The following is a 26,403-nucleotide window of genomic DNA, read 5'->3' on the forward strand; positions in this document are numbered from 1 at the left end:
TTATCAAAGTGTGCATTAAAGACACCGGGAACTCCCATGCAGAGCAGCCAATCAAACTGCCCCTGCATATTGAATATGAACTCCAGCCCGAAATCAAACACTTCAAAAGGAGATGAATCCCTCTCCCATGTGTGGAGGAAGCATCCCTCCTCCGTACTTTGGCAGAGTAAAAAACAACCCCAACTCCATAACCTCTCTAATGCTTTCCCACCACAAAATGTCTCCACTCCCCTCACATCAGCCCCCATCCATCCCCTTCACCACCGCCTCCACCCTGTTTACTGTGACGGGGGTTTGTGTTCAGTTCACTGTATATTACTTTGGATGAACGCTGAATAAAGTAATATAAAGTAATGAAGCACAGCACAGCACTTGGCCTTCATTGGGTATTTAATTCGGTCTTGTATATACATTAGCACTGTGTACAGAAGAGGGAAGTCTTACAAACCCAGTCTCTGATTGGTGTGTCTACAGGGACACCCTGGTCCAGTGGGAAGCCATTAGTTACCTGGCTCACCTCATGGCTGTTTCTATAGGAACCTGGGAGTCGCCAGGGTGGAAGCCTTTGTGCAGTCACCTTTGAGACTCGGTAAACAACAGGAAAATCCACCTTTAACCGCAATCACTTCCTTCAGTCCGCGCGGTGAGTCCCATCTACAGTGTCTACGGGAGGTTACAGCCGCACATTGAGCCACACTGGCTCCTAGTTTGACTTGTGGATCGAGGCGAGGGGAGATAGGGGTTTTGGTGGCGGGGGTGTGGTTCACCCAGGCCTGATTGGTCGGGCGCAGCCTTAGTGGTGAGTATTCAGCAGGGTGTGGAGATGTTCTTGAGCGCGACGGCTCCTCGTGGATCCTACAACGTCCCCATCAACATCAACCTGCAGGGAGCGCGCAAGAGGCCCACAAGGTAGGACCCGGACCCGCTCCCCTCTCACAGAGAGGTCTGCTTCATTACCAATGTGTACACAGCAGCTGTGTACGTCAGCCTTCTCCCTGTTCTGTTTGCTTTTCTGCACCCTTTACCGTGTCATCCCTAGGGTGTGCGATGCAGAAAGAGAGACCGAGAGAGTGTGTTTGTGAGCTTGTACACATTGTCCACATAGCTGCATTGCATGAATTTGTGCCAGTGTGAATCTGTAAGTACCGATGTGTCATCCATATTAATGTGGAGATAAAGTAGGCAGGTGTTGAGTCTCTGCCATGCAATGGTCATGCATATATTAATGTCCCCATACAATCTAGCGGGTGCGTGGGTGCGTGGGTGTGTGTGTGTGTGTGTGTGTGTGTGTGTGTGTGTGTGTGTGTGTGTGTGTGTGTGTGTGTGTGTGTGTGTGAGTGTGTGTGTGTGTGTGTGTGTTTCACAGAGGCCTGCTCCAGTCACGGCCAGTGCAGGAGCAGATGTGGAAGGTGGCTGATGATGGCGGCCTCAAGGCCCAGATTCCCGTATCCAGTGCTGGGGAGGACAGGGCCGTTCTACTGGGCTTCACCATGATGGCCTTCTCCGTTCTAATGTTCTTCGTGGTGGGAATCACCACAGTCAAGCCCTATTTGAACAGGTAAGGATGTGTGAACACAGGTCAGACCCTTTGTGAACAGGTAAGGATGGGTGAATACAGGTAGAACCCTATGTGAAAAGGTAAGGATGTGTGAATACAGGTAGAACCCATCGCTGTTTTTCCATCAGCATTTTTGGCTGTGCTGAGTCGTACCGTTCAACGCTGATTAGCGTCTCCACTACCAGTTTAAGAGCTCCATGCTTTGCCGCTTTGCCTCCAAATAGGGTGCGGTGACTTCAGTATAGTCGCTGGGTGGAGTCAGAAATTATCTATCAAATTGTAGGAATATAGACCTATAAAAATACAATAATCTGTGCGTTCTAGTGTCTGAGACATGTCTACATGCACAAAGAGTAGCTAGTTCTTAACAGCTTGATTCTTTATTGTTTGTTCCTGTGACTATATAAGCTGAAGGGGTAATAGATAAAGGGTTTAGATAGAAGCACACTAATTGATTTTGGGTTATTAGAATTCTATTGCAAAACAAAATAGCTAATTGAAAAAGGAAAGATTTCGTTCAAATTAGTCTTGGTCTAAAGACTGGACATTGGACAATATTTCACACTATAATATCGCTTGTATCGATATTCAATGTGTTTTATTCCTATGAGCGGAGCGGCTTATTAAGTGCTTATTTTCGTCAGATTCATACAGTTGATGATACAAGCATGAAAATTGGCATGCGCAGTCTCAATGGGTCACTCGACCAGAAACATTTTCGAGACATTTGAAATTTGAAGATTGCAGCCATTGTTCAAGGTTTTTCGACACCTTAGGAGCAGTTAAGCTATATAATGGTTTAAGTGGTTATTCAAGCATGAAAATTGGCAAAAGCAGTCTCTTTGGGTCACATGACAATAAGCCACCCACAGCTACTTGAAATTTCAAGATGGCAGCCATTTTTCAAGATTTCGACCACGTTAATGGAGCAGTTAAGCGATAATTGTTTTCTCATAGAAATGTATTCAGTTTGTTCATTAAGGACGAATTGGTGTCATTTATTTTAGATGCTTTAGATTATGCTAAGGAACAACCTCTAACGCATCAAAATACAGTTTTTGTTGGCTTGTTGATCATACATAGATTAGACAAGAGTGAATATCTGCACGACCAGGGCAAACTGGTGATATATCACTGCAGTTAAACTCAGAATGGGGTTCAATGTCAGTATTTCAAAGTTATTCAATTCAAAGTTAGCATCCCAAATGCTGCCTAATTTACCCCAAAACAGTAGACGCACCTGAATTGAAAGAGTTAGATAGCCGCACCTGAATCCCGCGCTGGCACAGCCGAGCCAAGGTAAAATGGGTTTTAGTTAACCTGATGGTGTACAGATCACACGGGATATAAAAGGCATTAGAAGAACGATCAGCCTAAAAGTAGGGTTAAGGCATGAACTAAGTTGTATCCAATACATCAAAGTGCTTGCTGAAAGGTGTCAAAAGGATAAACCCTCAGCCTCTAACTATGCATTGATGAATATGCAATAAATACTTCCAAGAATAGAGACATACAGCCATACATACAGTCGGATGTACATCGTGTTTACTTAAGTTGAAGTCCAGTCTGAAGTCTGAGGCAAGGTCAAAACGGGAAAAAGCAATCAGGAGGAGTGTAACAGGCACATGCAAAACTCTGTCAAACTGGCAAAGCTTCCTACGGGATGAAAACAACAAGCAGGAATTGTTCCATTTCATTGCTGATAAAATTACAGATATGTAAACAGCCAATATAGTCATTGTGACGAAGGGGGAAGATGCCGTTGGCCACCAAGCTGCTAACCTGGATGTAGTAGCCCCGGGCAGTCATGAAGAGGCAGCACACATATTTTCCTTCATGCCCAGCATGCAGTGAAACAAGGACACAAATCCCTGATGATCGATGGCAAATACACAAACATTGTTATCATAGCCGCTTCTGTTAAGCCCTCTTTGATGCAACTTGGCCTTGAGAAAATGTGGGTGACTTTTGGCAAAGGAGAGAAGACAGAATGGATCCCAATACATGAGGTGGTTTCAGCCATAGGCCCAGAGAAAACACGTGGTATCCTCTTCTTCCATGCCTTCAGTGTTTGCTACACTATGGCATCCTTCCATGGCAAATCAAAGAAGTCTGCCCGGAAAACTTGGGAAGTGTGCGATGAGGTCTCAATCACATTTGCAAGACTCAGTTAGGCCCAATCCCGTTTCTTTGCTCACTGTCTCAACCCTACATCTCAACCCTAACCCTCATTGCTCATGCTCATTGCTACCCCTCATTGCTAGCCCTAACCGATCCCCTACCAAATGGGACAACCCTACCCTGTGACGTCATCATGGCCTCCCCGTGCCCCCTAGCAGATAACCAGACCCCTGGTAATGTTACAAGAGACAGACTGGCTGCCATTGTCTCGGGCAACGAGCAAGACCCATTGTAAAGATGTTTAACCTGAAATGGTATTTATATTTTGTAATTGGCATGTTTAAAAAAAATACTGCGCTCACACTAGGCCATCTGGCCGTGGCCGTTGGCCGTTTTCACCCCTAACCGTGCTCAAATGGCCTAACCGTGCCATTTTGTTTTCAAGACTCGATAAGTAGATTGACGAACACAGAGATTGTGACATCCGTCAGCAACACACAAGCTCTGTGTTCGCCAATCTACTTATCGAGTCTTAAAAACAAAATGGCGTCGACGGGTGATCTACTGATGGTATTGTGTGTATAAAATGTACTTTTTAATAAACAATCTGTACACTTACAAAGTTCTCAATGACTCGTTTTATATTTTAAGACCCGTATTATACTATCAAAGAAGTGTCGGGCTACTTCTAGCCTTTTAAGTTGATTTCGTTTTTACCATGACAAGATGCCCCCATGGATCCCAGTTTATAGCGTTTTGGTAGAATCGGCTAAAACAGCCTATTTAAGAATGCGTTTACATGCGCTTTTGTCCTCCCAAACGAACATCCCATCTCATTATCATCTTAAACATATCCCAGATCCATTTTAAACCGGATTTCTCCTTTAAACCTTGTAATGGTGTGTTAACTGGTTAGAATTATTTAAGTAAAGCTGTGTTTCCTTGGTTGGTCCTGTGGGTCTGTGACGCCCCTTTGAGACTGTCACCGTGGTAAAGTTCCATACCAAGAAAAACTTGACATACCTGATTGGCCGGTGTTCCCCTAGCAACTGGGTGGAGCGCGGCGGCTGCGTGCTGGTCCAGGTGGAGCTCCTGCAGGACTGGGTGGAGTGCCGGGGGGTGAGCATCATGCCCTGCCTCCGGGTCACCGTCAACCACAGCGCCTCCGGCCGGGCCAACCTCCTGCACCACCACGAGGACGCCCTGATCCTGGCGCCCCAGGTACTGCACAGGTCATCCCATCCAGGCTTCTCCCTTGGGCGGGTTTGCTGTTAGTCTGTTCAGGAGGAATATAATTTAATGCAAATTATGGGATATCTTAAATTTGAGCATGCTGGAAATGATGGGATCAGAAGCACCTTGTTCTGTGCTCTCTAGTCTTGTCCTGTAAATAGTGTGAACGTGCGGTGGACGGAGGGAGGCCCTCATTGTCACACTATTTGATCCTGAAGCGCTGCAGTTGGGCAGGACTATGGGGTTAATAACAGGAGTTAGGGCCTGGATCACTTCTATCCAACCTGGCCTCAACATTCCTCAACAAAATTAGGTAACATCTAATTACCTCAAAGAAGTGGAGATGGCCAGAGGGGGACCATAGTAAAATAATTTCCCCAAAGGCCCCCTGAAAAGGTATCTGCTATGAATTGGGCCACACATGAGCCAATGGTGTAATGAGCAGATCAATCTTCCCAGCCTAAGAAATAATGGTTAAGAACACAGGGCAACTTTCAAACAAACCTCTAAGTCTATTAAGAGGGGAATTCTGAGCCCCCGTAACATATCTCTTCTCCCAGTGCTTCTACATCCCCAAGTGTAAGATGGAGGCGGCGGCACTGCAAGCCGAGGCCCTGGTGGTGAAGGACAACCTGGGAGAGCAGCTGGGCCAGAGCCTGGCTTGTCTCACGGACCCCGCCAAGCACCGGGGCCACGCCTTGCTGCACAGGAAGTACTCCCTGAGGAGGGCCCTGCTGTGGCCCAGCCTCATGCTAGGCGGAGGGGCCCTGCTGGTGGTACTAGTGAAGCTCACCCAGCAGCTCAGCCTCGTTCACCGGGACCTGGGCCGGAGGGGCCCCGAGGACCGTCCCCTCCACATCCAGACCTAGCCCCCGTCCCCTTGCACCGGGACCAGGGCCCCGAGGACCGGCCCCTCCACGTCCAGACCTAACCGCCGTCCCAACGGCCCCTTAGCAGGCCCTCAGCGGAATGCAATGCAGACCAGATGCCTGTGGTTGGAGTTGGATTATGATGACAAGCGACAAACACACACAATTAAGACTGCGCTTTCAATAAAGACAAATATTTTTTATTTAACAGTACAATGAGTTTATGAATTAATACTTTTGTCAGACATGGGTTCATAAGAGGAATAGGGGAGGGAAGTGGGTTGACAAGATCATTCTAAGAGGTGTTATGGAAATGTACACATGAATAGATGTATCATATGGATGATGTGTCCTTTACAACAAACAAAAACATAAAACATGCAGGGCAACCCCTTACTGAGCTCAGATCTCTCTCTGCACAACAACACTCTGCACTTTTCAAAGACCCGTCCTTCAACAGTTAGGATTCATATCGTTTCATATCGTTTCGACAGCTAGGAGCCGTCTACTTGGTTTCACTAAGAGAACCGCTTCACACAATGCACGACTCCAACTTAGTTTTTATTTTTTATTTATTTATTTCTTCCTTCCATCTTTCGCCGATTTCAACAGACATCAGCTCCTCTGCCTATACGTTTTAAAATACAAAAATATATTACCTCTGTAGCGTTATTCAAGGAAAGCATTTGCACGTTTTTTCGGTATAAGTTACCTTCATCGTGACATTGTAGTACCACACACAAGTACAAGTAACAAGGTCATTTTTCTTTCTTTTAACATGAAATTCAAGTAAACATCAGGTCAACCAAAAGACAATCGCACTCGGGACCTCATGCATGATGCAGCGATAAAATGACCAAAGCAACCACATACAAAGACAAAGTGTAGGGGGGGGAAGGCATTGAACTTTAGGATAATTTTTCCATCTTATCGTCTGCATGTGACACTCTTGAATGGGGCCAGCCCATTGGGTCTGTATCCTGTACGGAAACGCACACATTCACTAAGGCATCGCTATCCTGGGCAGTCCACGGCCCCTCATCCACAGGTCTTAGTGAGATACATGTTTATCTATGAGAGACGTGAGGCCTGGCCAAGAAGGCGTCCATCTCTTCTGTGTTATTTGGTAGAGCTGAGACAAGGCCTCAACTCATGACGCCAGCGGGCACTCTCAGATGTAATTCTTTAATTTCCCTTTGAGGTTCAGACTATTTCTTTGGGAACGGGTTTCGGGGAATTAAAGATCACAAGGTTGGATTGTAGAGTAGATTGTTTCTAAATCACCTACATCGTCTCGGTATCTCAGCTGAAGAGGCTTGAAGCAGAGGGTTAACAGGTTAAAACAGGGTCGCCATGAGGGCTGTGGTGCCCATACAGGTCATGACTCAGCACAACAGAAATAAAAGTCAAATAAGAACATGGAAAAGGCAGGGTTGATGGTCCTTCTGTGCGTGAGCAGCCAGTTCTACAGCGATGATGACGCAGTATCATCGGTTCATTTTTCTTCTTATTATTCTTCATTTTCATCTTCTCTGTTCAGTCTATAAAATGCTAGCCTTGGACTGCGACAAGGTGGGGAAAGTCATCTGGGTTTCACTTCATCACTTTGTCGAGGACTTAACCAGAACACGTTTGTGTGGGAAAGTACGAACAGACAAATAAGGTACAGTTTGCATAGTGTAACACAACATCACGATGAGAACAACGGTGTGCCTTAGTCACTCACAGAAACCAAATAAGGACAACGATAAACAAGAATAGAGCTGAACTCAAACATGTACTTTAGCTTTCTCAAACCTTGAAATGGGTATTTCATCCCTTGCAACGCTAAGTAACTTAATGCTGGAAACACTAATTATAATACTGACAGATAACATTTTTTTTTTTTTCATAAAATAAAAAACTGAAATGGAGAAAAGATCAGTGCTACGTAGATAAACTGGAATTGGAATAGTAGTGAGTTAAAAACAACAAATGATGTATAGGTGACTTACAGGGACTTTGGCTCAGTATAAAATAAAGACTTAAAAAGGTATATGTGCACAGTAAGCATCCAGGGATGAATATACTGCAGTAAAAAAAAAAAGGCCAGGCCCACATCTGTAGAACGAGAGGGGATATATGGAGGACACGAACATTAAAAGAAACAAAACAAAAACGTGATAGTCGTCAGCGGGAGTCAAACGTTATACTTTGAATAAACTCAGCTTTTTGCGTAACACCTTGTCCACAGCAGAGCGACCCTCCTGTCCTTTGCAGCGTTTGCCGAAGTGCCGATGCCTCCAGATTCAACCTGTCGACCGGCTTTGAGGGCACCTCAGGGATCTGTTTCGGGTCCGCTTTTCAATTCCTTGCCATGCATCCTCCGGACAAAAGAGGCCCAAATTGAGGCGAGATGTGCTCTGCCTCCTTCAGGTCCTCATAGGTAGTGGGTAGAACATAACTTAGTGTAACTGCTAGGCTACCAGAATAAGTCATACTGTCTTTCAATGCTGATGTTTTAAGGATCAACTAAGCAGTGCGCTCATGGTTCGGTGCTTACAGGAAGAAGGCTGAATGTTCCCCGCTCTCCTCTTCCCTGCTGTGGAGAAGGTAGAAGATCTGAGCGGAACCTCTCCTGCTCCCCCCGGGTCTTGGAGAGTTCCGCGGAGCAGACGGCTGAGGGTCAGACGCAGAGTAGAAAAGGCAACAAAAGCACGCCGGCGATCGTCACGGCGCCCTAGACGGCATTCTAAGAGAGGAAGGGGAACGACTCCTTCCACCGGGTGTAGGAACCTTTTCCTTTCAGTCCCAACCGCTCTCGCCTCATGCCCACCGTGGTCGCCACTGCCCCGGGGGCTACGCCCGCTTCAGTTCATGGCGTGCTGGCGGATGGTGTGGAAGATCCAGTCCATCTTTGTGGTCCAGCCACCGTGGTGGGCATCGTTCATCTGCTTCATGAAGTAGTCAACAGCCTCCTGCTCTGTCTTGTCCAGGGCCAGCGTCTTGCGGATGTAGGCAATGTCGTCGAAGGACTGCAGCTCGGGCATGCCGGAGCCCAGCATCATGGAGAACAGGTTGATGAAGAGGTTGGCATGCTGGCGGATGGCCAGATAGGCCTTGTAGCACATCTCCTGGAACCTGAAGGGGGGAGAGTGGGAGAGAGGGAAGGACATAGGCAAGAGATATGAGTGGGAGAGAGTGGGGCGAGAGAGTGGGAAGCAGAGGGAGAGAACATTGATATTTAGACCTTAAGGGCATTTAGCCGACACTTTTATCCAAAGCGACTTGCATAAGAACCAGTGTTTCCCCCAGCACTGTATGGTTAAGGTGGCCGCCTTACCAACACTAGGGCCCCGCCTTGAATACCAATGTATTGAAAAATATATATACACATATCTATATAAATATATCAGTGTCTCCCCTGTATGCATTTAGCAGCGGCGGTCCGCCGCTGCTGAAATATGACCGCCGCTGCTGAATATCTTTTTTTTTAACAAGAAGAGAGGAGAGCTTCAGCTTATCTCTTTAAAATACGAATTTTGCACTACGCAAAATAACATAACATTCCGTGCGCTACGGATGCTGGATATGCGCTTCATATCCAAGTCAATTCACACACTTGTGAGTAAAGCATATAAACGGAGAGGAGAGCTCCGACTTATTTCTTTACAAAAATAATGTTATATTATTTTGCGCTATGGATGCTTCATATCATATCAGAGCTTCATCAACTGTAACGCCTGCCACCAACTGAATCTGCGACCAAATTTCACTGTCGTAGAGTATACTACCAGGTCATGGTCTGGATGGGAACAGAAGATGGTATGGATGCCCTGAACTGGGGGTGGAGCCTGCAGGACAATAGATTTGTCCCACTCATGTCAACAATGAATGTTGCTCCAGACAGTCTCTTGAAGGTCATTCATTGTAACTGTACCACTGCCTGCAAGACACTCCGCTGCTCTTACAGAAAATATGGACTACCTTGTACTACTGTCTGTGGACCATGTCAACTTAAGGAATGTGACAATCCACATAACAAGTTTCTTCCAGAGGAGAAAGTTGTTCAACACCAACACCACCTTTCTAGTTTGAATAGTAACCAATTTTAACCATTTAACCAATGTAAGCTTACAGGCAGTCATTTTGAAAATGATGTATTTCTAGCAGTTATATTTACCTAGATTTTTCGCACGTTCTTAATGTATAGAGGTACCAGAATCAGTTGAAACATTATTTTGTAACATTTTCCATTTGAGATGTAGCCATTCTAAGCTCCCGGCCGCCATTTTGGACGCCATTATGAAAATGAAGCCTTTCTGGGAGGTATATTTTCCTAGATTGTTAGTATGTTCATAAGCATATTTGCAGGTACCAGAATCAAGTGAAAAATCATTCGAATAATCTTTTTCAATTTGAGATATAGCCTTTTCAAGCTCCCCGCTGCCATTTCGGCCGCCATCTTGGAAATGAGGGCTTTCTGGGAGGTATATTTTGGTATACTTTTAGTATGTTATTCAGCACACCAAATACTACTAGAATCAATTGAAAAACCTTTTGTATAAATTTTTTTGGGGTTAAGCCCTTTTTTTCATAGATTGACTCACCTACAAGGTCAATTCACACACCTGAGTAAAGAATATGGGGGGGGGGGGGGGGGGTTAGTATTGGCAAAACCGGTTATTTTGAGGCGGCAGGGGGTGTTGTCGCAGCTAAATGTAACTAATAAAGTAACTTGTAATCTAACTTAGTTACTTTTCAAATCAAGTAATCAGGAAAGTAACTAACTAGTAACTATTTTAAGGAGTAACTAGTAATCAGTAATCAGATTTCTTTTTCAAGGTAACTGTGGCAACACTGTAAATACCCCCCCCCACCCCCCCAGTCAAGACCACCTTGACTGATGCTTTTCTCTCGCTCGCGAGAGAGAGGCAATTGAGAGAGTGCAAGAAAGAGGTGGAAAGACAGATGGAGGGGCATACATTTTTGGGGAAAACGCAGAAGTCCTGTGCGTTTCAGCTGAACGTCTATTTTTTCGGGGCCCGACAACACACTTTTTTGAAATCAGGTCCCAGGGTGAAAAGAGAAAAACGGCTCTATGCGTTTTCGTGTTAGGATTCGTGTGGAAGCCAGATACGCAAACGAGGAAGTCATCGGCCCTCCACCAGCTGGGAAACGTTAGAGTTCCGTCGAATTGCTTTGTTTGAATAATTTTTGTAGCTTTAAATACAGCCCCATGGTAAATGCAATTACACTGTACATCCAAAAGTATTTTCTGCTCAATCTACAAGGTTTAACAACAAACTCCTCGACTGTATGTTTGTATACATCGCGCAGGCTTGATGCGCAGGTTTGATGCGCAGGCTTGATGCGCAGGCTCCGCCTTGTCTTCTTTTTTTGGTTGAGAACCAACGCCACACAGTGGCCTTGAATATGTACTACAGCGTTACTACAGCTAGATGTGTTTTTGCAATGAGTCCGTCTTTGCAAGACGGACTCATTGCAGTCGCGGTCGCGACTGATTCGTTACAACGAACGAATCCCGAACGTGAACGACAAGAAGTGGTTCCCCAAAACAAGAAGAACTGGTTCTTTGATTCTTTTTTTTTTAACATAAACCAAACATATGGTCACGTAAATAAAATATACGAACGAACAGAGCTCCGTCTCCCCGCGACTTATATTGATTGAGTCTACAACTTTCTCAAAGATTCAGCCAATGAGAGGTAGCAATGGTGTTGGAATGGCACCTGGGTAAACCAATGACAAGGCGGTACCGTCGAATATGCGCGCTTTCTCTGTCTGAAGTATCTTGGGTCATACCATTCGATGTGGGGCCACTCATATATCCCCCTACATTTTTTCGAAAATAGACTTGACCTCCAGCTGTTTATTGGATAAACACATTTCCCAATCCCAGGAGTCTTTGCTCCATTCTACGTCAATTTAAGAACAAACAAAGAAATTAAACTGCAGTTCGTATTTTTTATTTATGACCATGCAAGTTCTGTAATGCCTGAACAATGAAGAATTAAATGTAAAGTAAAATAAAATTATAAATGTAAAACCATGAATGAAATATAGAGAGTAAGCAAGTGGTATAAATATTGGTGGGACGTTTGATATACTATATAGCAGGCATCTCCAAACGGCGGACTGCGGTCTTGACGGTCCTATCCGGACCCATGACCAATTAAAAAAAACTATTTTTTTATTTTTTTAAGATGTAATCTGACGTAACGAACGAATCAAAACGACCGAATCGTTATAGTGAACTGAACTGAAAGAACTAGTTCCCGGAAAAGAATCATTTTGCCCATCCTACAGAGAAATTCCTGAAACGTTGCAAGGAAAACGGAGGGGAAAAGATTGTTTTCACTAGTGTCGATGGGGCGTAAGAGACATTATAGGCAAGGCAAGGCACATATATCCCCCTTATAGAGAAAGAGGGAGGGTGATAGAGTGAAAGAGAGGTGGAGAGGGGGAATAGAGTGAGCGAGGCTGCGAGAGAATGAGAGGCCGAATGGAAATAGATGCAGACAAACAAAACATACATCAGATTTGTCTCTGCAAAAATGCAGAGACAAAACAAACAGATAATGATAAGGATAATAAAACGCTTAATCCCCTATGGAAACTGAAGGAAATGACAAAGTACCTCTCAAACTCCCTGGTCTTGGTACACTCCTGGGTTCCTTTGCTGATGACTATTAAGAAGTCCTGCGTCAGAACAAAGGGCACACGCTCTCGCTTGTACCCAAACTTCTTCTTCTTGTGATCCAGGAAGTGGCCGAAGTCGATGTGGAACAGCTATCGGGGGAGGGGCAACAACAAGTAGAGTGAAGCAAACGCTGTCAAGCGTCATCGGTGTGAAGACACACACATCGACCGCCATTAAGAGTTTAAAACCCTTATCGTTCTAATGCGATCTGTTACGTGTTATGAGGTGTTGGCCCCATTTACCTAGCGGCCATCTTGGTTCTTAACGCTAGCTCTATATTCCACATTCAGTTCTCTCCAGGCTGATATTAGAGCCGGGATGGCCGCTAGGTGAATAAAGAGTAACTTTAATAAACCAGGTGGACGTAGGCCAGCTGAACCTTTACCTGTCCGTCTTCTTTCACCATAATGTTGCTGTTGTGTCGGTCTCCGATGCCCAGGATGAAGGTGGCTACGCAGTAGCCTGCGCACGACCGCGTGAACAGATCGACGGCCTGGTCATACCTGAGGAACAATATCAAATTTAAATAACAATGCATTACGATAACATCGCAGTAAATAATCTGGCAGCATACCCTTGAATCCAACAACCATCACAGCAATAAAACACAGTATATGTTCTAAAGTGTGTGAAAATACAATTAAAGCATTTTATCAGATTCAATAGGCAGGTTACTGATTCAATACACCAAACGTATGGCATGCCATTCAAGTACGAATCTAACAAGTAAATACATATATAAATAATTATGCCTATGAATTATATAAACATGGCAATGAAATAAATCCATAGATAAATAAAGATCACCTCATTATCAAACCTACATTATCTTAATTTAATTATTTATTAATTATATAATATTGACTAAACTGGCTTTCCATACAAAAGTAACAGATGACTGCAATTGTCCCTGAATATGAAGCTACAACATGTTTTACCATAAAACTGAATCCAAACTGTCGATTATCAAAGCAAATAGCTCTAGGCTAAAGAGTCACTTTTTATAATTAGGATTCAGACATCCAAACCAGGCCTGCAGACTTCGGGTTTACTATCTATATTGTAGCCTAACTGTTTACAACTGCGGGGGAAGAGTTGATTAACTGTCCTAATCCGTGTGTGGATAATCAGATTCATAAACGTGATAAGAAATCTCTATTAGCGTACTGGGATTTTTTAAATGATTACAGGAATATGCAAATGTGTTTTCAGTATCGGTATGTGCCCGATCTGATGATTGATTGTGACACACACACACACACACACACACACACACACACACACACACACACACACACACACACACACACACACACACACACACACACACACACACACACACACACACACACACACACACACACACACACACACACACACACGCGCGCTGAAAAGTCAAGGAGTTTTGCTCCAAGAGCAGGAATATATAGACACGTCATCAGTTACAACTCAATTTAACACCACACCATCGCACCAAGGTGGATCATTTGCGGCTTTAGCCTGTGAATAAATCAGTTCAACAAATCCCAATGGGGTTGCTTAGTCATAGTCCCCATGGTCATGTACATGTTGGACATGCTGAAGCATAAAAAAAGCCTATTAACGTTTCTCAAGACACAGAACTCTAATCCGAGGTGGTAAACTGCATTAAAGACCATCTGTTATATATATTGATCAGTAATATGCATAACGTGCACTTGGGTACTTGAATAGGAGTTCCTTTATGGTATCAGTGGGGGGTAGTTGTAACAGTTTCTCATTGAACACCACCCTAACCCGACAGAGAAAGCCTCCAGATAGATCCAGAAAACAGGGTAAACAACTTAAAAAACAAACGCCTCCAAAAAACATGAATGGATTTACAAAAGCGCCAAATGACTACCCAATCATCATCCCCCTCATTAGGGATGGGTCAGAATATCAGATTATTAGATTATTCGTTCCCGAGGGTCAAAGTAGATTTTTAACATTTGGACTAGGGCTGGGCGATATGGGCCAAAATGAATATCTCGATATTTTTTTACTATATCTCGATACACGATATATATCTCGATATATTTTGAATCTCCTCTAGAGCACATCATCAATGCTCGATTCAACCATGTCTGGCATAATGTTACGTCAGTAACACCTACAGCAGCGCGCCTTCCAGACTACGTCACACACGCGCGTCCATGAGAATCTCGTGGACTCGCAATGGGCGGGGGGAGTGAGTTTAGAGAGCCACCGGAAATAGCGAGAGAAGGGAACGCTGTGCGTTAAACAAACCCCGAGAAGCCCAATCCCTATGAGAGCTCCCCACGCTACGGCCATCAGGAGGCACACAGAGCTTTTGGCCGTGATATTATATAAACAATTATATTATATTATTATATATAGAGCTCCGGGAGTCGCAAACGGCAACAATCACTTTCTCCTCCGTGCTGCAGTTCACCCCGGACTGCACTGCACCGAGTTTGACGGTTGAACGCTGGTTGGCTGTTACGTTACACATGTCACTCAGTGGCCACGCTGTTGAACGCTGATTGGCAGATACGCGTCTCTACGTTCACTTTGTATGAGATCTTGTCGCCCCGTCGCGTGAAAGCACAACGAGTATGCCGGCGGCGGCAAAAAGAAACATTGCGTGCCAATTTATATTCGATGTTCGCGATAGGGGCATTTTATACATCCCCTGGAGAACATCTCGCGATACATCGCATATATTCGATATATCGCCCAGCCCTAATTTGGACCGTTAACATTTTTTCCCATTCAAATAAACACGAATTAACGTACGGAAGTAATGTTGGACACTTCGAAGGGCATTATCCCGCTTATACCATGGTCACTTGCCAAAGAAAATAAATGAAGACCATTCATTTATATTTTCATGCGTTTTACAATCCAAATATAAAGTTTTTCACAAGCCATAACTGAGGGTTTGACTAATACCTGGAACAATCATTACCCTTCCGTAAGGTTCTTATGCAACGGAAACGTTGTTCACTCCTCCAGTAAATAGGACAGACCTTAGCTACGACTTGGCAATGGGAGGTATTCTAGTCCGCTCAGCTATGCGCCAGAGAGCTAACTTTATGCATTTTACATATAATTCATTTTACATATAATTCAAAATAAACACGTTGTCTGATTACAGTTTAATGCATTATTCACAATTTACCAGCTCTCGTTTTGAAGGCTGAACAGACAATTTGACTGGAACTACTTAGCAGGTAATCGTTTTTTTGGGTTTAAGATATTAAGTGATTTTTTGCCGATTATTCATGGCTGCCTTTGTGAATGGCGGCACACATCGAATAATCGATTATTCGTTCATACCACCCACTGATTATTCGACCATGACATTTTTGAGTTAATCACATCCCTACCCCTCATCCTAAACCGCCATCCCTAAAATATGTAACACTTGGATCAGAAGTAAAACTCCATTTCGCTGAAAGGACGTTGGTTCTCTAACCTATTTAGGTTGAGTCAATCTTTCTTTTTTCCCTGATGTAAAAGGGCCTTAAGGAGACATATTATGGTGTTTTCCCAGCAAGTAAACATAGTATTTGAGGTCTAGAAAACATGTTTTTGAAGCTGTTCTCTGGAAATAGCTTTTAGGAAAAAAATCTTGCCTACCGCTATTCCCCTCTGATTCAGTCCCTTCAGAATGCACTGTTTCTGGTGTCTAGCTTTAAAGGTCCCATGACATGAAAATCTCAATTTATGAGGTTTTCTAACATAAATATGAGTTCCCCTAGCCTGCTTATGGTCCCCCAGTGGCTAAAACTTGCGTTTGGTGTAAAACGAGCACTAGCTGTTCTGCTCACCTTTGAAAAAACGGAGGCTCTAGCGCGCTGATTTGGAAATCTGTGCTCATGACGTCATGAGGAATCTCAGCTCCTCCCCTTACTCTGCCTGGCCCGCCCAGAGACGTTGGCCCGCCAATGAGACTCGACCGTGCGAGTGCCACATGTGTGTGTGTGAATACACACACTGTAACGCAAGTGTTTCTTGTCGGTTCTTTGACGTGTCTTGTATTTCCACAACGAGACTGTCGTGGGGGTTATCTAAGCCATGGTTGAGAAGGAATTGGGGGAAAGGAACTTTGGTTTGACTCGCTGAAGTACATGAACTGCGACATGCAGTGGCGGGCAGCCGGCCGCAGGCAGCGCGCGGTTCAGTCGACTTCAGGTTGATGTGGAAGAACCAGAGACGTCGCAGAACCCGACAAAGTCGTTTGTGATTCATAATATCGTCTGGAGGCGCACACAATATGTTATATGATATAGATATCAATGTATTATATGATATTATTTAGATATAGAGCTCCAGGACTGTAACGCAAGTGTTGTACACTTCCTTGTTATTTGGATAACCGTTCTGCTGTTGGTGTGATGGCGCATAACACGTCTGGTATTTCTACAACGAGACTCGTATTGGGGGTTTTCTCAGCCAAGGTTGAGAATGAATTGGGGGGAAGGAACTTTGGCTTTGACTCCCTCAAGAACATGAACCACGACATGGAGGAGAAAGGGATTGTTGGCGGCGAATGTCTCCCGCTTGAGCCCCGCTGAGGGACCACCGCCGGAGGCGGAGGTGCATAAGCGCTGCCCGGCAAAGATCCCTTTCTCCTCCTTGTCGTGGTTCATGTTCTTGAGGGAGTCAAAGCCAAAGTTCCTTCCCCCAATTCATTCTCAACCTTGGCTGAGATAACCCCCTAATACGAGTCTCGTTGTAGAAATACCAGATACGAGAGTCCGACGTCACACCAACAGCAGAACGGTTATCCAAATAACAAGGAAGTGTACAACACTTGCGTTACAGTCCTGGAGCTCTATATCTAAATAATATCATATACATAGATATCTATATCATATAACATATTGTGTGCGCCTCCAGACGATATTATGAATCACAAACGACTTTGTCGGGTTCTGCGACGTCTCTGGTTCTTCCACTTTCACATCAACCTGAAGTCGACTGAACCGCGCGCTGCCTGCTGCCGGCTGCCCGCTGCCGGGCGATGGTGCCTCGCGGCAACCGGCGGCATGTCGCAGTTCATGTACTTCAGCGAGTCAAATCAAAGTTCCTTTCCCCCAATTCCTTCTCAACCATGGCTCAGATAACCCCCACGACAGTCTCGTTGTGGAAATACAAGACACGTCAAAGAACCGACAAGAAACACTTGCGTTACAGTGTGTGTATTCACATTGATGTGGACGTTGAAGAACCAGGAACGTCGGAGAACCCAACGCGGTCGTTTGAGATTCATAATATCGGCTCACACAGCTTTTGGCCGTGATAATATATATTATATGATATAGATATCTGTGTAGGCTATATGATAATATTTAGATATAGAGCTCCAGGACTCCCGTGTGTTCTAGAATATTTACAGAACACGGCTAAAGGCTGTGTGCGGCTCGCCATTGCGATACATCCACTGTAAACAGAGCGCATGGTGGCTGCAAGCTGCTCAGGGCCACACCCCCACCCTCCTCCTTGACACGCCCAACGAAACAGCGCATTTGGGGGAAGCTCAATGTGCGACTGGCTCGGAGTGGCTGTAACTCTGCACCACGGCTGAATTTAGGGAACGTCTTTGAATACTGTGTTAGTTGCCCACTAATATTTAAGAATACATAAAATAGCATGTCATGGGACCTTTAATGCAAATTAGCTGCTGCCCATTGACCAATGAGCTGCCAGAGTGAACCACAGCATGGAGGAGAAGTGATTGTTGGCGTTTGCGGACTCCTGGAGCTCTATATCTATATCTATATAATATAATGATAATAATATATAGGTATTTATATATTATATCTAATATCACCGCCAAAAGCTGCACGCCTCGGATGATATTATGAATCATAAAGACTGCGTCTGACGTCTCTAGTACTTTCACAACAAGTAAAGACTCGTAGTGGGGGATATCTCGGCCATGGTTAAGAAGAATTGGGGTAAAGGAACTTTGGCCATGACTCTCTGAAGTCCATGAACCGCGACATGGAGGAGAAAGGGATTGTACTCCGGGAGCTGAGCTGCCGGACTGCCACGAGCTCCCCTCGCCGGACCTGCGAGCTTCGGTGGCAGTTCAGCTCCTGGAGTACAAGCTTCGGCGGCGGCCGGACGGCTTCGACGACGGCCGGACTGCCGAAGCTTCGGCGGGCAGTCCGGCGGGGGTAGCTCGGCGGCAGTCCGGCAGCTACCATCCGTGAGTACAATCCCTTTCTCCTCCATGTCTCCTCCTCCGGACTGCCGCCGAAGCTTCTGGGGCAGTCTGGCAGCTCCGGCGGGGGCCCAGAACAACACCCCAAATCCCAGGAAAAGTGTTGATTTAAAAATATGTCCCCTTTAACGTGTTCTTACAAGAATGTGGCCCCCTGTACGATCATGAATGACCAAAGACGGCTTGGTCATTCACCGTTTTCGTTTAGTAAAATAAGGATCCAACGTCTTTGTTTAGGAATCTCTTCTCATGTGACGTCTTTCAAGCCACACAGCTATGCTCCCACACGCATACAAACTTTGAAAAGTCTGTCCATGACTTTTTGAGTGGGATATGCATTCCTGAAAGTACCCCACCTACAGTTACCAAACTGGCGAGTCCGTTTCAGCGCCCCCTCCTACGTAGGAAGTGGGCACAGTTTAATATTACCTCCCACTTCCCTACTCCCCTCCAATCAGAGCATAGCTAAGATTTTGTGGACCAGCGGACGAGCAGCTCCGGCGGGGGGAACTCGGCGGCAGCCCTGCACAGCTAAGCTCCTGGAGTACAATCTCTGAAACCTCTGCTGCCGAAACTTCGGCGGCAGTCCGGAGGAGGAGACATGGAGGGGAAAGGGATTGTACTCTCATGGCTGAGCTGCCGGACTGCCGCCTAGCTACCCTCGCTGGACTGCCGCTGAAGCTTCGGCGGCAGTCCGGCGGTATACTCCAGTAGCTGAACTGCGGCCGAAGCTTTCCGGCTGCTCCGGCGGGTATACTCCGGGAGCTGAACTGCCACCGAAGCTGGCAGGTCCGGCGGGGGTAGGTCCGGCGGGGGTAGGTCTCGGCGGCAGTCCGGCAGCTCCGGAGCGTGAAGCTCGGCGGCAAGTCCGGCAGCTCACCTCCCGGAGTACAATCTCCTCCATGTCATGGTTCATGGACTTCAGAGAGTCAAGGCCAAAGTTCCTTTCCCCCAATTCCTCTCAACCATGGCCGAGATATCCCCCACTACGACTCTTTACTTTTTGTGGAAGTGCCAGAGACGTCAAACGCAGTCTTTATGATTCATAATGTAATCTGAGGCACCCATAGCTTTTGGCCGTGATATTGGATCTAATATTATAAAAATACCAATATATAATATTATTATTATAATATGATATGATATAGAGCTCAGGACTCCGCAAACGGCAACAATCCCTTCTCTTCCATGCTGTGGTGCAGTCTGACAGCTCATTGGTCAATGGGCAGCAGCTCATTTGCATTAAAGCTACAGACACCAGAAACAGCGCATTCTGAAGGGACTGAAACAGAGGGGAATAGCGGTAGGCGAGTTTTTTTCTAAAAGCTATTTCCAGCAAACAGCTTCAAAAACATGTTTTCTAGAACTCAAATACTATGTTTACTTGCTGGGAAAACACCATAATATGTCTCCTTTAATGATCATATTCTAGTGACTCTGCAAACACAGCCCAGCCCTGTCAATTTTAAAATCACTGGGTGCTACTGCCGACTGCTGGTATGTGGGCAGTATAACTACTAACACACAGACAAATCTCCAAACACATTTGCAAATCGCCACACACATTTGCAGGTCTCTGCCAATGCAGAAAGGTTACGTCAACGCACAAGTAACTGATGACTTGAGCAAAATACTTAGCCATATGGATTTACAGATTTGTTTGGTCATTTACAGATTTGTTTTACACATTTACAAATCTCAATAGGTAAAGGCACATGCAGATTCTGAATACACGTTCACAAATCGCAGTACGCATTTGGAGATTCTTTCATATCCCATTACGTACTCCTTGATGGAGATACAGTTACCCAACTTTCCACTCACATTTGAAAGTAGTTATACTACAGTAACAGCCCCACTTTGAATGGATCAGAACTTCTTGAAAGAGAAACAGAGACTACTGGACTATCCTGCCTCCAGGATTACCACTGTAAAGACCTAGAGAAAGGTAAAACAGCTCACATCTCTCCTCGGTTCTTGTCCTTGAGCCACTGGTGCAGCGTGTGGCTGTTGAACTGCAGCGCTCCCTTCAGGCCGCCCTTGCACTGGATCTGCATGATGGTGTGGGAGTTCCTCACCACCTCGATCAGACCCACGCAGTCCCCGATGGACAAGCACCCGTATGGAAGCATCCTGCACGGCACAGCAAGTGAGAGAGTGAGGTGTGAGTATGATTGTTTATGAATGTGTGTGTGTGTGCGAGTTTAACCATATATGTTTGCACGTGAGTGAAGGACATGGTGTGTGTTGGTTGTAATAATTAAAAGAAAGGTAATATTCTAAGAATCTTCCAAAGCAAAGTGTAGAAGGAGAAGCTAAGAAGTGTATTTAATAGATCAATGGATCATAGGATTTATCTGGTACCTTGAGACTTTACTAGCGAGAGGGAGAAAGAGAAGCAAGTGAGCAAAAGAGTGAGTGTGTGTGATACAGAGGGTTATAGAATGAGCATAGGAGCCACTTTTAAATCACCACTGTAAATCAGCATGCAGGTACTGCAGCACAGATAAAACAGAAGTTGAAGGGGAAGGAGGAGGAGGAGGAGGAGGAGGAGGAGGAGGAGGAGGAAGGGGGCAGGGCCAGTCCGGTTCTATCACAGGGCTGTCACTACGGAGACGGGGAGCCTACCTGAGATCAAGACCCTGGTTCTGCCAGATGTTCTCCATTATCCTGATGATTTGCAACGTCAGCATGTCCTGCCTTAGATCTGGAGGTAGAGAGGAGAGGGAGAGCGAGAGACATATGGAGGGAGGAGAGATGGAGAAAGAAAGAGGATGAGGGATGAAGAGATATAGAGAGGGGCAGGGCAATGTGGAGAGGTGTTTGAGATGCAGAGAGGGTGAGTTGAGAACAGAAGGGTGAACATGTTAGCAGGAGCGCCTCTTTGATCACCTGATGTCCCTTAAGGAACTGAGGCTGAGGTTGCATGAACTTAACCGCCTGCATCCGTCTGCGATGCAGCAGGCTGCAGGAGGAGCTGTGGCGTGTGGAGTTGGACACGTTCCTGGCGACGCGTCAGGGTTAAGGACCACAGAGGGGAGTGGTGTTGTATAAATAGGCTCTGCTCATGCATTATGCTATACAACTATACTGTGTGCACGCCACAATATGAGACAAGGAAAGATAAGACTGCCGGGAAAATAGGCAATAAGGAAGGAAGGACATGGGGGAGTGGGGAGAGGGAGGCGTCGTGAGCTCACCATCTCCGTTCTTGAAGATGATTTCATTGCTCTGGAAGAGGAGCTCAGACATCATGTCAGGGTTCTCCCAGTTCAGCCAAAGAGGTCGCTTGGCAGAAGACATCATCCTGCATTCCTCTAGCCTACAATACAACATATTCAAAACCAATAAGCGAACAAAAGCATAGCACATGGACTAGGGAAAATAAAAAGCGCGGGGGGGGTTGTCTCATGGCCCTGCGGTCTTCGGTGAGGGTTTCAGTTCGAATGTATGTAACCACCGGGTGCCGCCGTTTCAATTCTATTCAAAAAGCTTTATGGCACGATTATTGTTTAGAACAGTATTACCGATGCATTATTTATCTTTATTCTACTTCATTTAAGAATGCTCGGTTCTGATTGGCTGGGAGGGGTGCATTAATGAGGCATATTGCCAGCTGACTTGTCGGTTCTACTTGCTACTGACTGAGCACAGTAAATCAATACGCCGCTTGTATCGTTTTCTATCACATACATTTCCAACATGAGGTCCGTTGTAAAAATAAACCAAGGAGTGCATGTTTGATCGATCGTCATTAAAGCTGACTTGATACGAATGTAACAACTACGTTGTTAAACTAGTGAGATCAGATCCAGCCTTGTGTGGTTGCTATAGAAACGCGTTACCTACAGTTGAGCTAACGTTATTCACCGTAGTTCTAAAGGGAACTACTTTTCGATGGAGATGAAATTAAACAGAGCATACATTTAATAAGCATGCAATACGAATAAGAAAAAGGCTAATTATTAAAGTATATGAATTGTTTTATTATGTTGGCCGGCGCGAAGTAGAATAAACTGAATAATCACATCAAGGCAGGGCAATAAACAGTTTGATATGCCCGGCTCGCGGAAGGTTACCGCGTAAGCCGTCCACGAGCCGGGCATATCAAACTCTTTATTGCCCGGCCTCTCGGTGATTATTCCTTACTTATTTTTGGTACTTGATGGAAGTATGTTTTCTTTCGCTACAAAAGTTTTGTACTTTGTTAATGCTTAAAGATAAAAAAAAAAAAAATCTATATATATTTGTTTTTTTAATACATTGGTAATCAAGGCGGGGCCCTATTGTTGTTCAGGCGGCCGCCTTAAACATACAGTGCTTGGGGAAACACTGAAAGCTATCACGCTCAACAACATTGGGCCAGCCTACATCCAAGCGTGAGAGCTAGGCAACATAGTAGGGCTGCACGATATAGGCAAAATATGATATCCTGATATTTTTTGGCTGAATGGTGATATATATCTCGATATTTTCAATAAAGTGGGATAGATGATTTTGACGCATTGTCCTGCGTACTACGGTGAGGGTTTCAGTGCGCCCTAACTTTAATCCCACGCCCCCTTCCTTCTCCGTTCCATTTGGGAACATGTTTGGTCTAATTTCGCTTGTTTTGTATATTTTAATTAATTAAGGGCGCCACCAGAGGGCGCCCCCAACACATTTGCCGCCCTAGGCGATCACCTAGGTCGCCTTTGCCGAGCGCCGGCCCTGGTTTCGGGGCAGAAGAAGCTGTCGCGGCCGGTGATGCAGCAGCACAGCCACAGAGTTTTACGCATTCCCCATACTGCACATTGTGCCGCTGCTGAACAGATTTGTCGTGCTTCCACTTTTAGCCGCAACGGTTTTGCTACACTCTCTACAGATGACCTGCAGCTGCTGCTCATCTGTTTTTTTAAACCCAAACAATTTCCATATTATGGAGCCGTTGTTTCTCCTCTTTGAAACAATTTCATCTCACGCCGCCGTCTCGTTTTCTTCACCGGTATCCTCCATGCTTGTTGTGTTTGTGAGGGGGCGGTGGGGGCGAGAATGAGGCGTCATTATATAGCTTTTTATAGCTTTGGTACTAGGTTGAGTGCTAGGCTATGCAAGAGCTTGCCTACATACTATCCTATACCAAGGAAAGCTATATAGCAACATACTTTGAGAACTAGCTTTTTCCACTAGCCTATGGAACAGGGAAAGCTATCTAGCCTATCTTCTAGTGTGAGATAGCCAGATAGTAGCTTACCCGAGCATATCTACGCACTAGCATGAGAAATAATCTACATACTAGCCATGGGAGCTAGGCTACATATTAGCGTGGGATCTAGCGAGAGAGCTACCTTCTAGACCTAGAGCTTGACCTCATACTAGCATGAGAGCTTGCCTATGTACTAGCTTGAGAGCTAGGCTGCTTCCTAGCCGTAGCGCTAGTCTTCCTACCGGAGGTTTCCCAGCTGGTGGGCGGGGTTGAGGGGCGAGGTGAAGCTCTGCAGGGCGTCCATGTAGTCGGGCCTCCTCATATGCTCCACCAGGAACTTCATTTGGACCTGGCAAGAGCAAAGAGACATAAAAAACGAAATGATTAAATCTACCTCCCCCTCTTTATAATAAGTGTCGCATTAAAAAAGGCTTGTCAGGTGATTTAACACGCCGTTTCATTGCAGCACCTCCCCTGTGTGTTCCAACAGCTCTTGGCAGACAGTGTGTGGGCATGGGAGCGTGCCAGGGTGCGTCTCAAACGTTATTAGTTACGGTTTTCACACTTTTTTTCTTCTGGCAGCAAAATACACTTTGTTTCATCATCGTTTCCTCAGCCAAACAAAAGGAAAAACATCCCAACAACCATTTATCGAATGAATTAAGTGAGTCGCTGAAACACAGGAGGGATGCTGTGAACCAAGGTGAGAGCGTGTGTGTCCACGCCTTCATCCCTTTAGGGTAAGGGCTAGGTACCTTTTTAGTCCCTTACCTTCTGGGCTTCGTCCTTCTTCTCCTGCTTGAGGAGGTCAGTGAGGTTGATGAGCTTCTCCATTGCCTCCACCTGTCTGCTCAGGTGCTTCAGGTACATACCACATGCCCGGCAGTAGGACTCCAGCAGCAGGCCGAACCGTTGGCTCACCGTCTTGTTGTGCATCTCCGACCTGGTCGGGCGAGGGACACAGAGAAAGAATAGGGGCATGTGAGAGATAGCGAGGGAGGGCGTATTTTCTTATGTATAGTGTTGGTTTTGTTTGTCAAATAAGAGTAATTACACTGGTGTGTCAAACAAAGACTAATTAACATTTCCATTCTATTAAATGAACGAGTCGATGTGAAGTGAGGCAAGGTCCACGGGATCACATGAGCTATCGGCTAACAGCTTCCTGATTCCTCACTTCAAATGCCAGAAGAAGAAGTGTCCTATACGCTGATTGGTCAGGGCTTTTTTCAGGAGGAACCGAGCCAGCGGGTTGTCCAGGTACTGCTCGTACTTCAGAACCTAGAGACCAGACACACAAGATCATTTTCTACTTGTTAAAATTAACAAGTAAAGTACGTGTTATATAAATCATGTTACATAAATGTTTGCTTACACACTTAGAAACAGACAATAGAGAACGCTGTATAAATCCAATCAGATGACCGGATTCAAACACTCACATTGGATAGCATCTATAAAGTATTTATTTAGACAATTTCATCTAAAACAACTTATCGCTTATTTACTTATTAAGATACAAGTCATTCATGACCTCGGGATGCCTACACGCAAGACAGCGCATATTGGGGTGCAGATATTTGGGTTCCTACCCCAATATCCACTGAGTATCATACCAATACTAATGGTTCTCCAGTAGAGACCCCAAACCACTAGACCCTCCCAGTATACTACGCAGTACACACACCTGCACCAGCTGGATGAGGTACTGCGACAGCCGGTCGTCGGTCAGGTACTTCTCAAGGCACTTCACCGCAAACTCCCTGATCTTGGGGTCAGGGAAGTTGCAGTCCAGCAGCTCCATTGCCTGCTCAGGCTTAATGGCCGGCCAGTCCTTCAGCAGGCAGTACATCTGGGAGGGGAAACAAGCCCTTCAGCACACATGGAAATGCTCCCCACCCCCACCAAAACAAACAGTACTTTGACTTCCCTTTACGTTGTATTTATTTACTTTTCCAACATCCTAAAATGCACTCCAAAGCACATTCGTCCCAGCGTTATCTCTGTAAAAATCTCTGAAGTTGCATTAATCTGACGAACAAGGCCAGAGGCCGAAGCGGTTACCCATGTGATGCCCTTCAAAATAAGAGCCTGTCAGCGTTTGGAAGTGCGAACACGGCGTACCTGTGCGGACTCATCTCTGGAGTTCCATTTCACCGCCAACAGGAGCTTGGGAAGGATGTCTGGTATGTTGAAGCAGTAATGTCTACAAACAAACAGAAATGTTTAATAATTCATATCATATGCATAAATATAGCAACAGCATATTGCACAGGTTAGGTTTGGAGAGCTTCTCGCAACTTAATAATGGAATCAGAAAGAAAACACACAGCCTCACCTGTGCCTCCAGAGGAAGTCTTTTTCCTGCTCTGTGATTTCAGAGAGGGGGTCCCTGCTACAGACCAAGTGGAGCTGCTCGTTGTCGCTGTCAGTCAGGGGGTTGTCACGCGCCAACCTGTTACTCTGGGCACAATACAAGTCCCTAGGATTAGATCCGCTGATCACATCCTGACACTG

General features: G+C 45.4%; 2 protein-coding genes across 3 annotated transcripts in view; one reads left to right on the forward strand and one right to left on the reverse strand.

Annotated features, from left to right (window-relative positions):
- Window positions 1–327: 327 nt before the first annotated feature.
- Window positions 328–5,997, forward strand: LOC132463641 (calcium-activated potassium channel subunit beta-3-like). Of its 2 annotated transcripts, none has more exons than XM_060059942.1 (4): window positions 328–909; window positions 1,367–1,558; window positions 4,726–4,900; window positions 5,473–5,997. In XM_060059942.1, the coding sequence occupies exons 1-4, from the start codon at window positions 824–826 to the stop codon at window positions 5,779–5,781; spliced, it is 762 nt and encodes a 253-aa protein (XP_059915925.1). In that variant the 5' UTR covers window positions 328–823; the 3' UTR covers window positions 5,782–5,997. The 2 variants fall into 2 exon arrangements, with proteins under 2 accessions (XP_059915925.1, XP_059915926.1); XM_060059943.1 differs by lacking the exon at window positions 328–909 and adding an exon at window positions 921–1,138.
- LOC132463639 (phosphatidylinositol 4,5-bisphosphate 3-kinase catalytic subunit alpha isoform) overlaps window positions 5,960–26,403 on the reverse strand; it is a 36,024-nt gene continuing 15,580 nt past the window's right edge. Inside the window, exons 10-21 of the mRNA XM_060059938.1 lie at window positions 26,225–26,349; window positions 26,011–26,092; window positions 25,574–25,738; window positions 25,064–25,167; window positions 24,658–24,829; window positions 24,129–24,235; window positions 21,902–22,023; window positions 21,330–21,408; window positions 20,664–20,834; window positions 12,870–12,987; window positions 12,422–12,573; window positions 5,960–8,901 (exon numbers count right to left, since the gene is read on the reverse strand). Coding sequence (XP_059915921.1) covers window positions 8,631–8,901; window positions 12,422–12,573; window positions 12,870–12,987; window positions 20,664–20,834; window positions 21,330–21,408; window positions 21,902–22,023; window positions 24,129–24,235; window positions 24,658–24,829; window positions 25,064–25,167; window positions 25,574–25,738; window positions 26,011–26,092; window positions 26,225–26,349 — 1,668 coding nt within the window. The 3' untranslated portion in view covers window positions 5,960–8,630. The remainder of the gene's footprint in view (window positions 8,902–12,421; window positions 12,574–12,869; window positions 12,988–20,663; window positions 20,835–21,329; window positions 21,409–21,901; window positions 22,024–24,128; window positions 24,236–24,657; window positions 24,830–25,063; window positions 25,168–25,573; window positions 25,739–26,010; window positions 26,093–26,224; window positions 26,350–26,403) is intronic.

The sequence above is a fragment of the Gadus macrocephalus genome, chromosome 8 (genome assembly GCF_031168955.1).
Source record: "Gadus macrocephalus chromosome 8, ASM3116895v1".
NCBI lineage: Eukaryota > Metazoa > Chordata > Actinopteri > Gadiformes > Gadidae > Gadus > Gadus macrocephalus.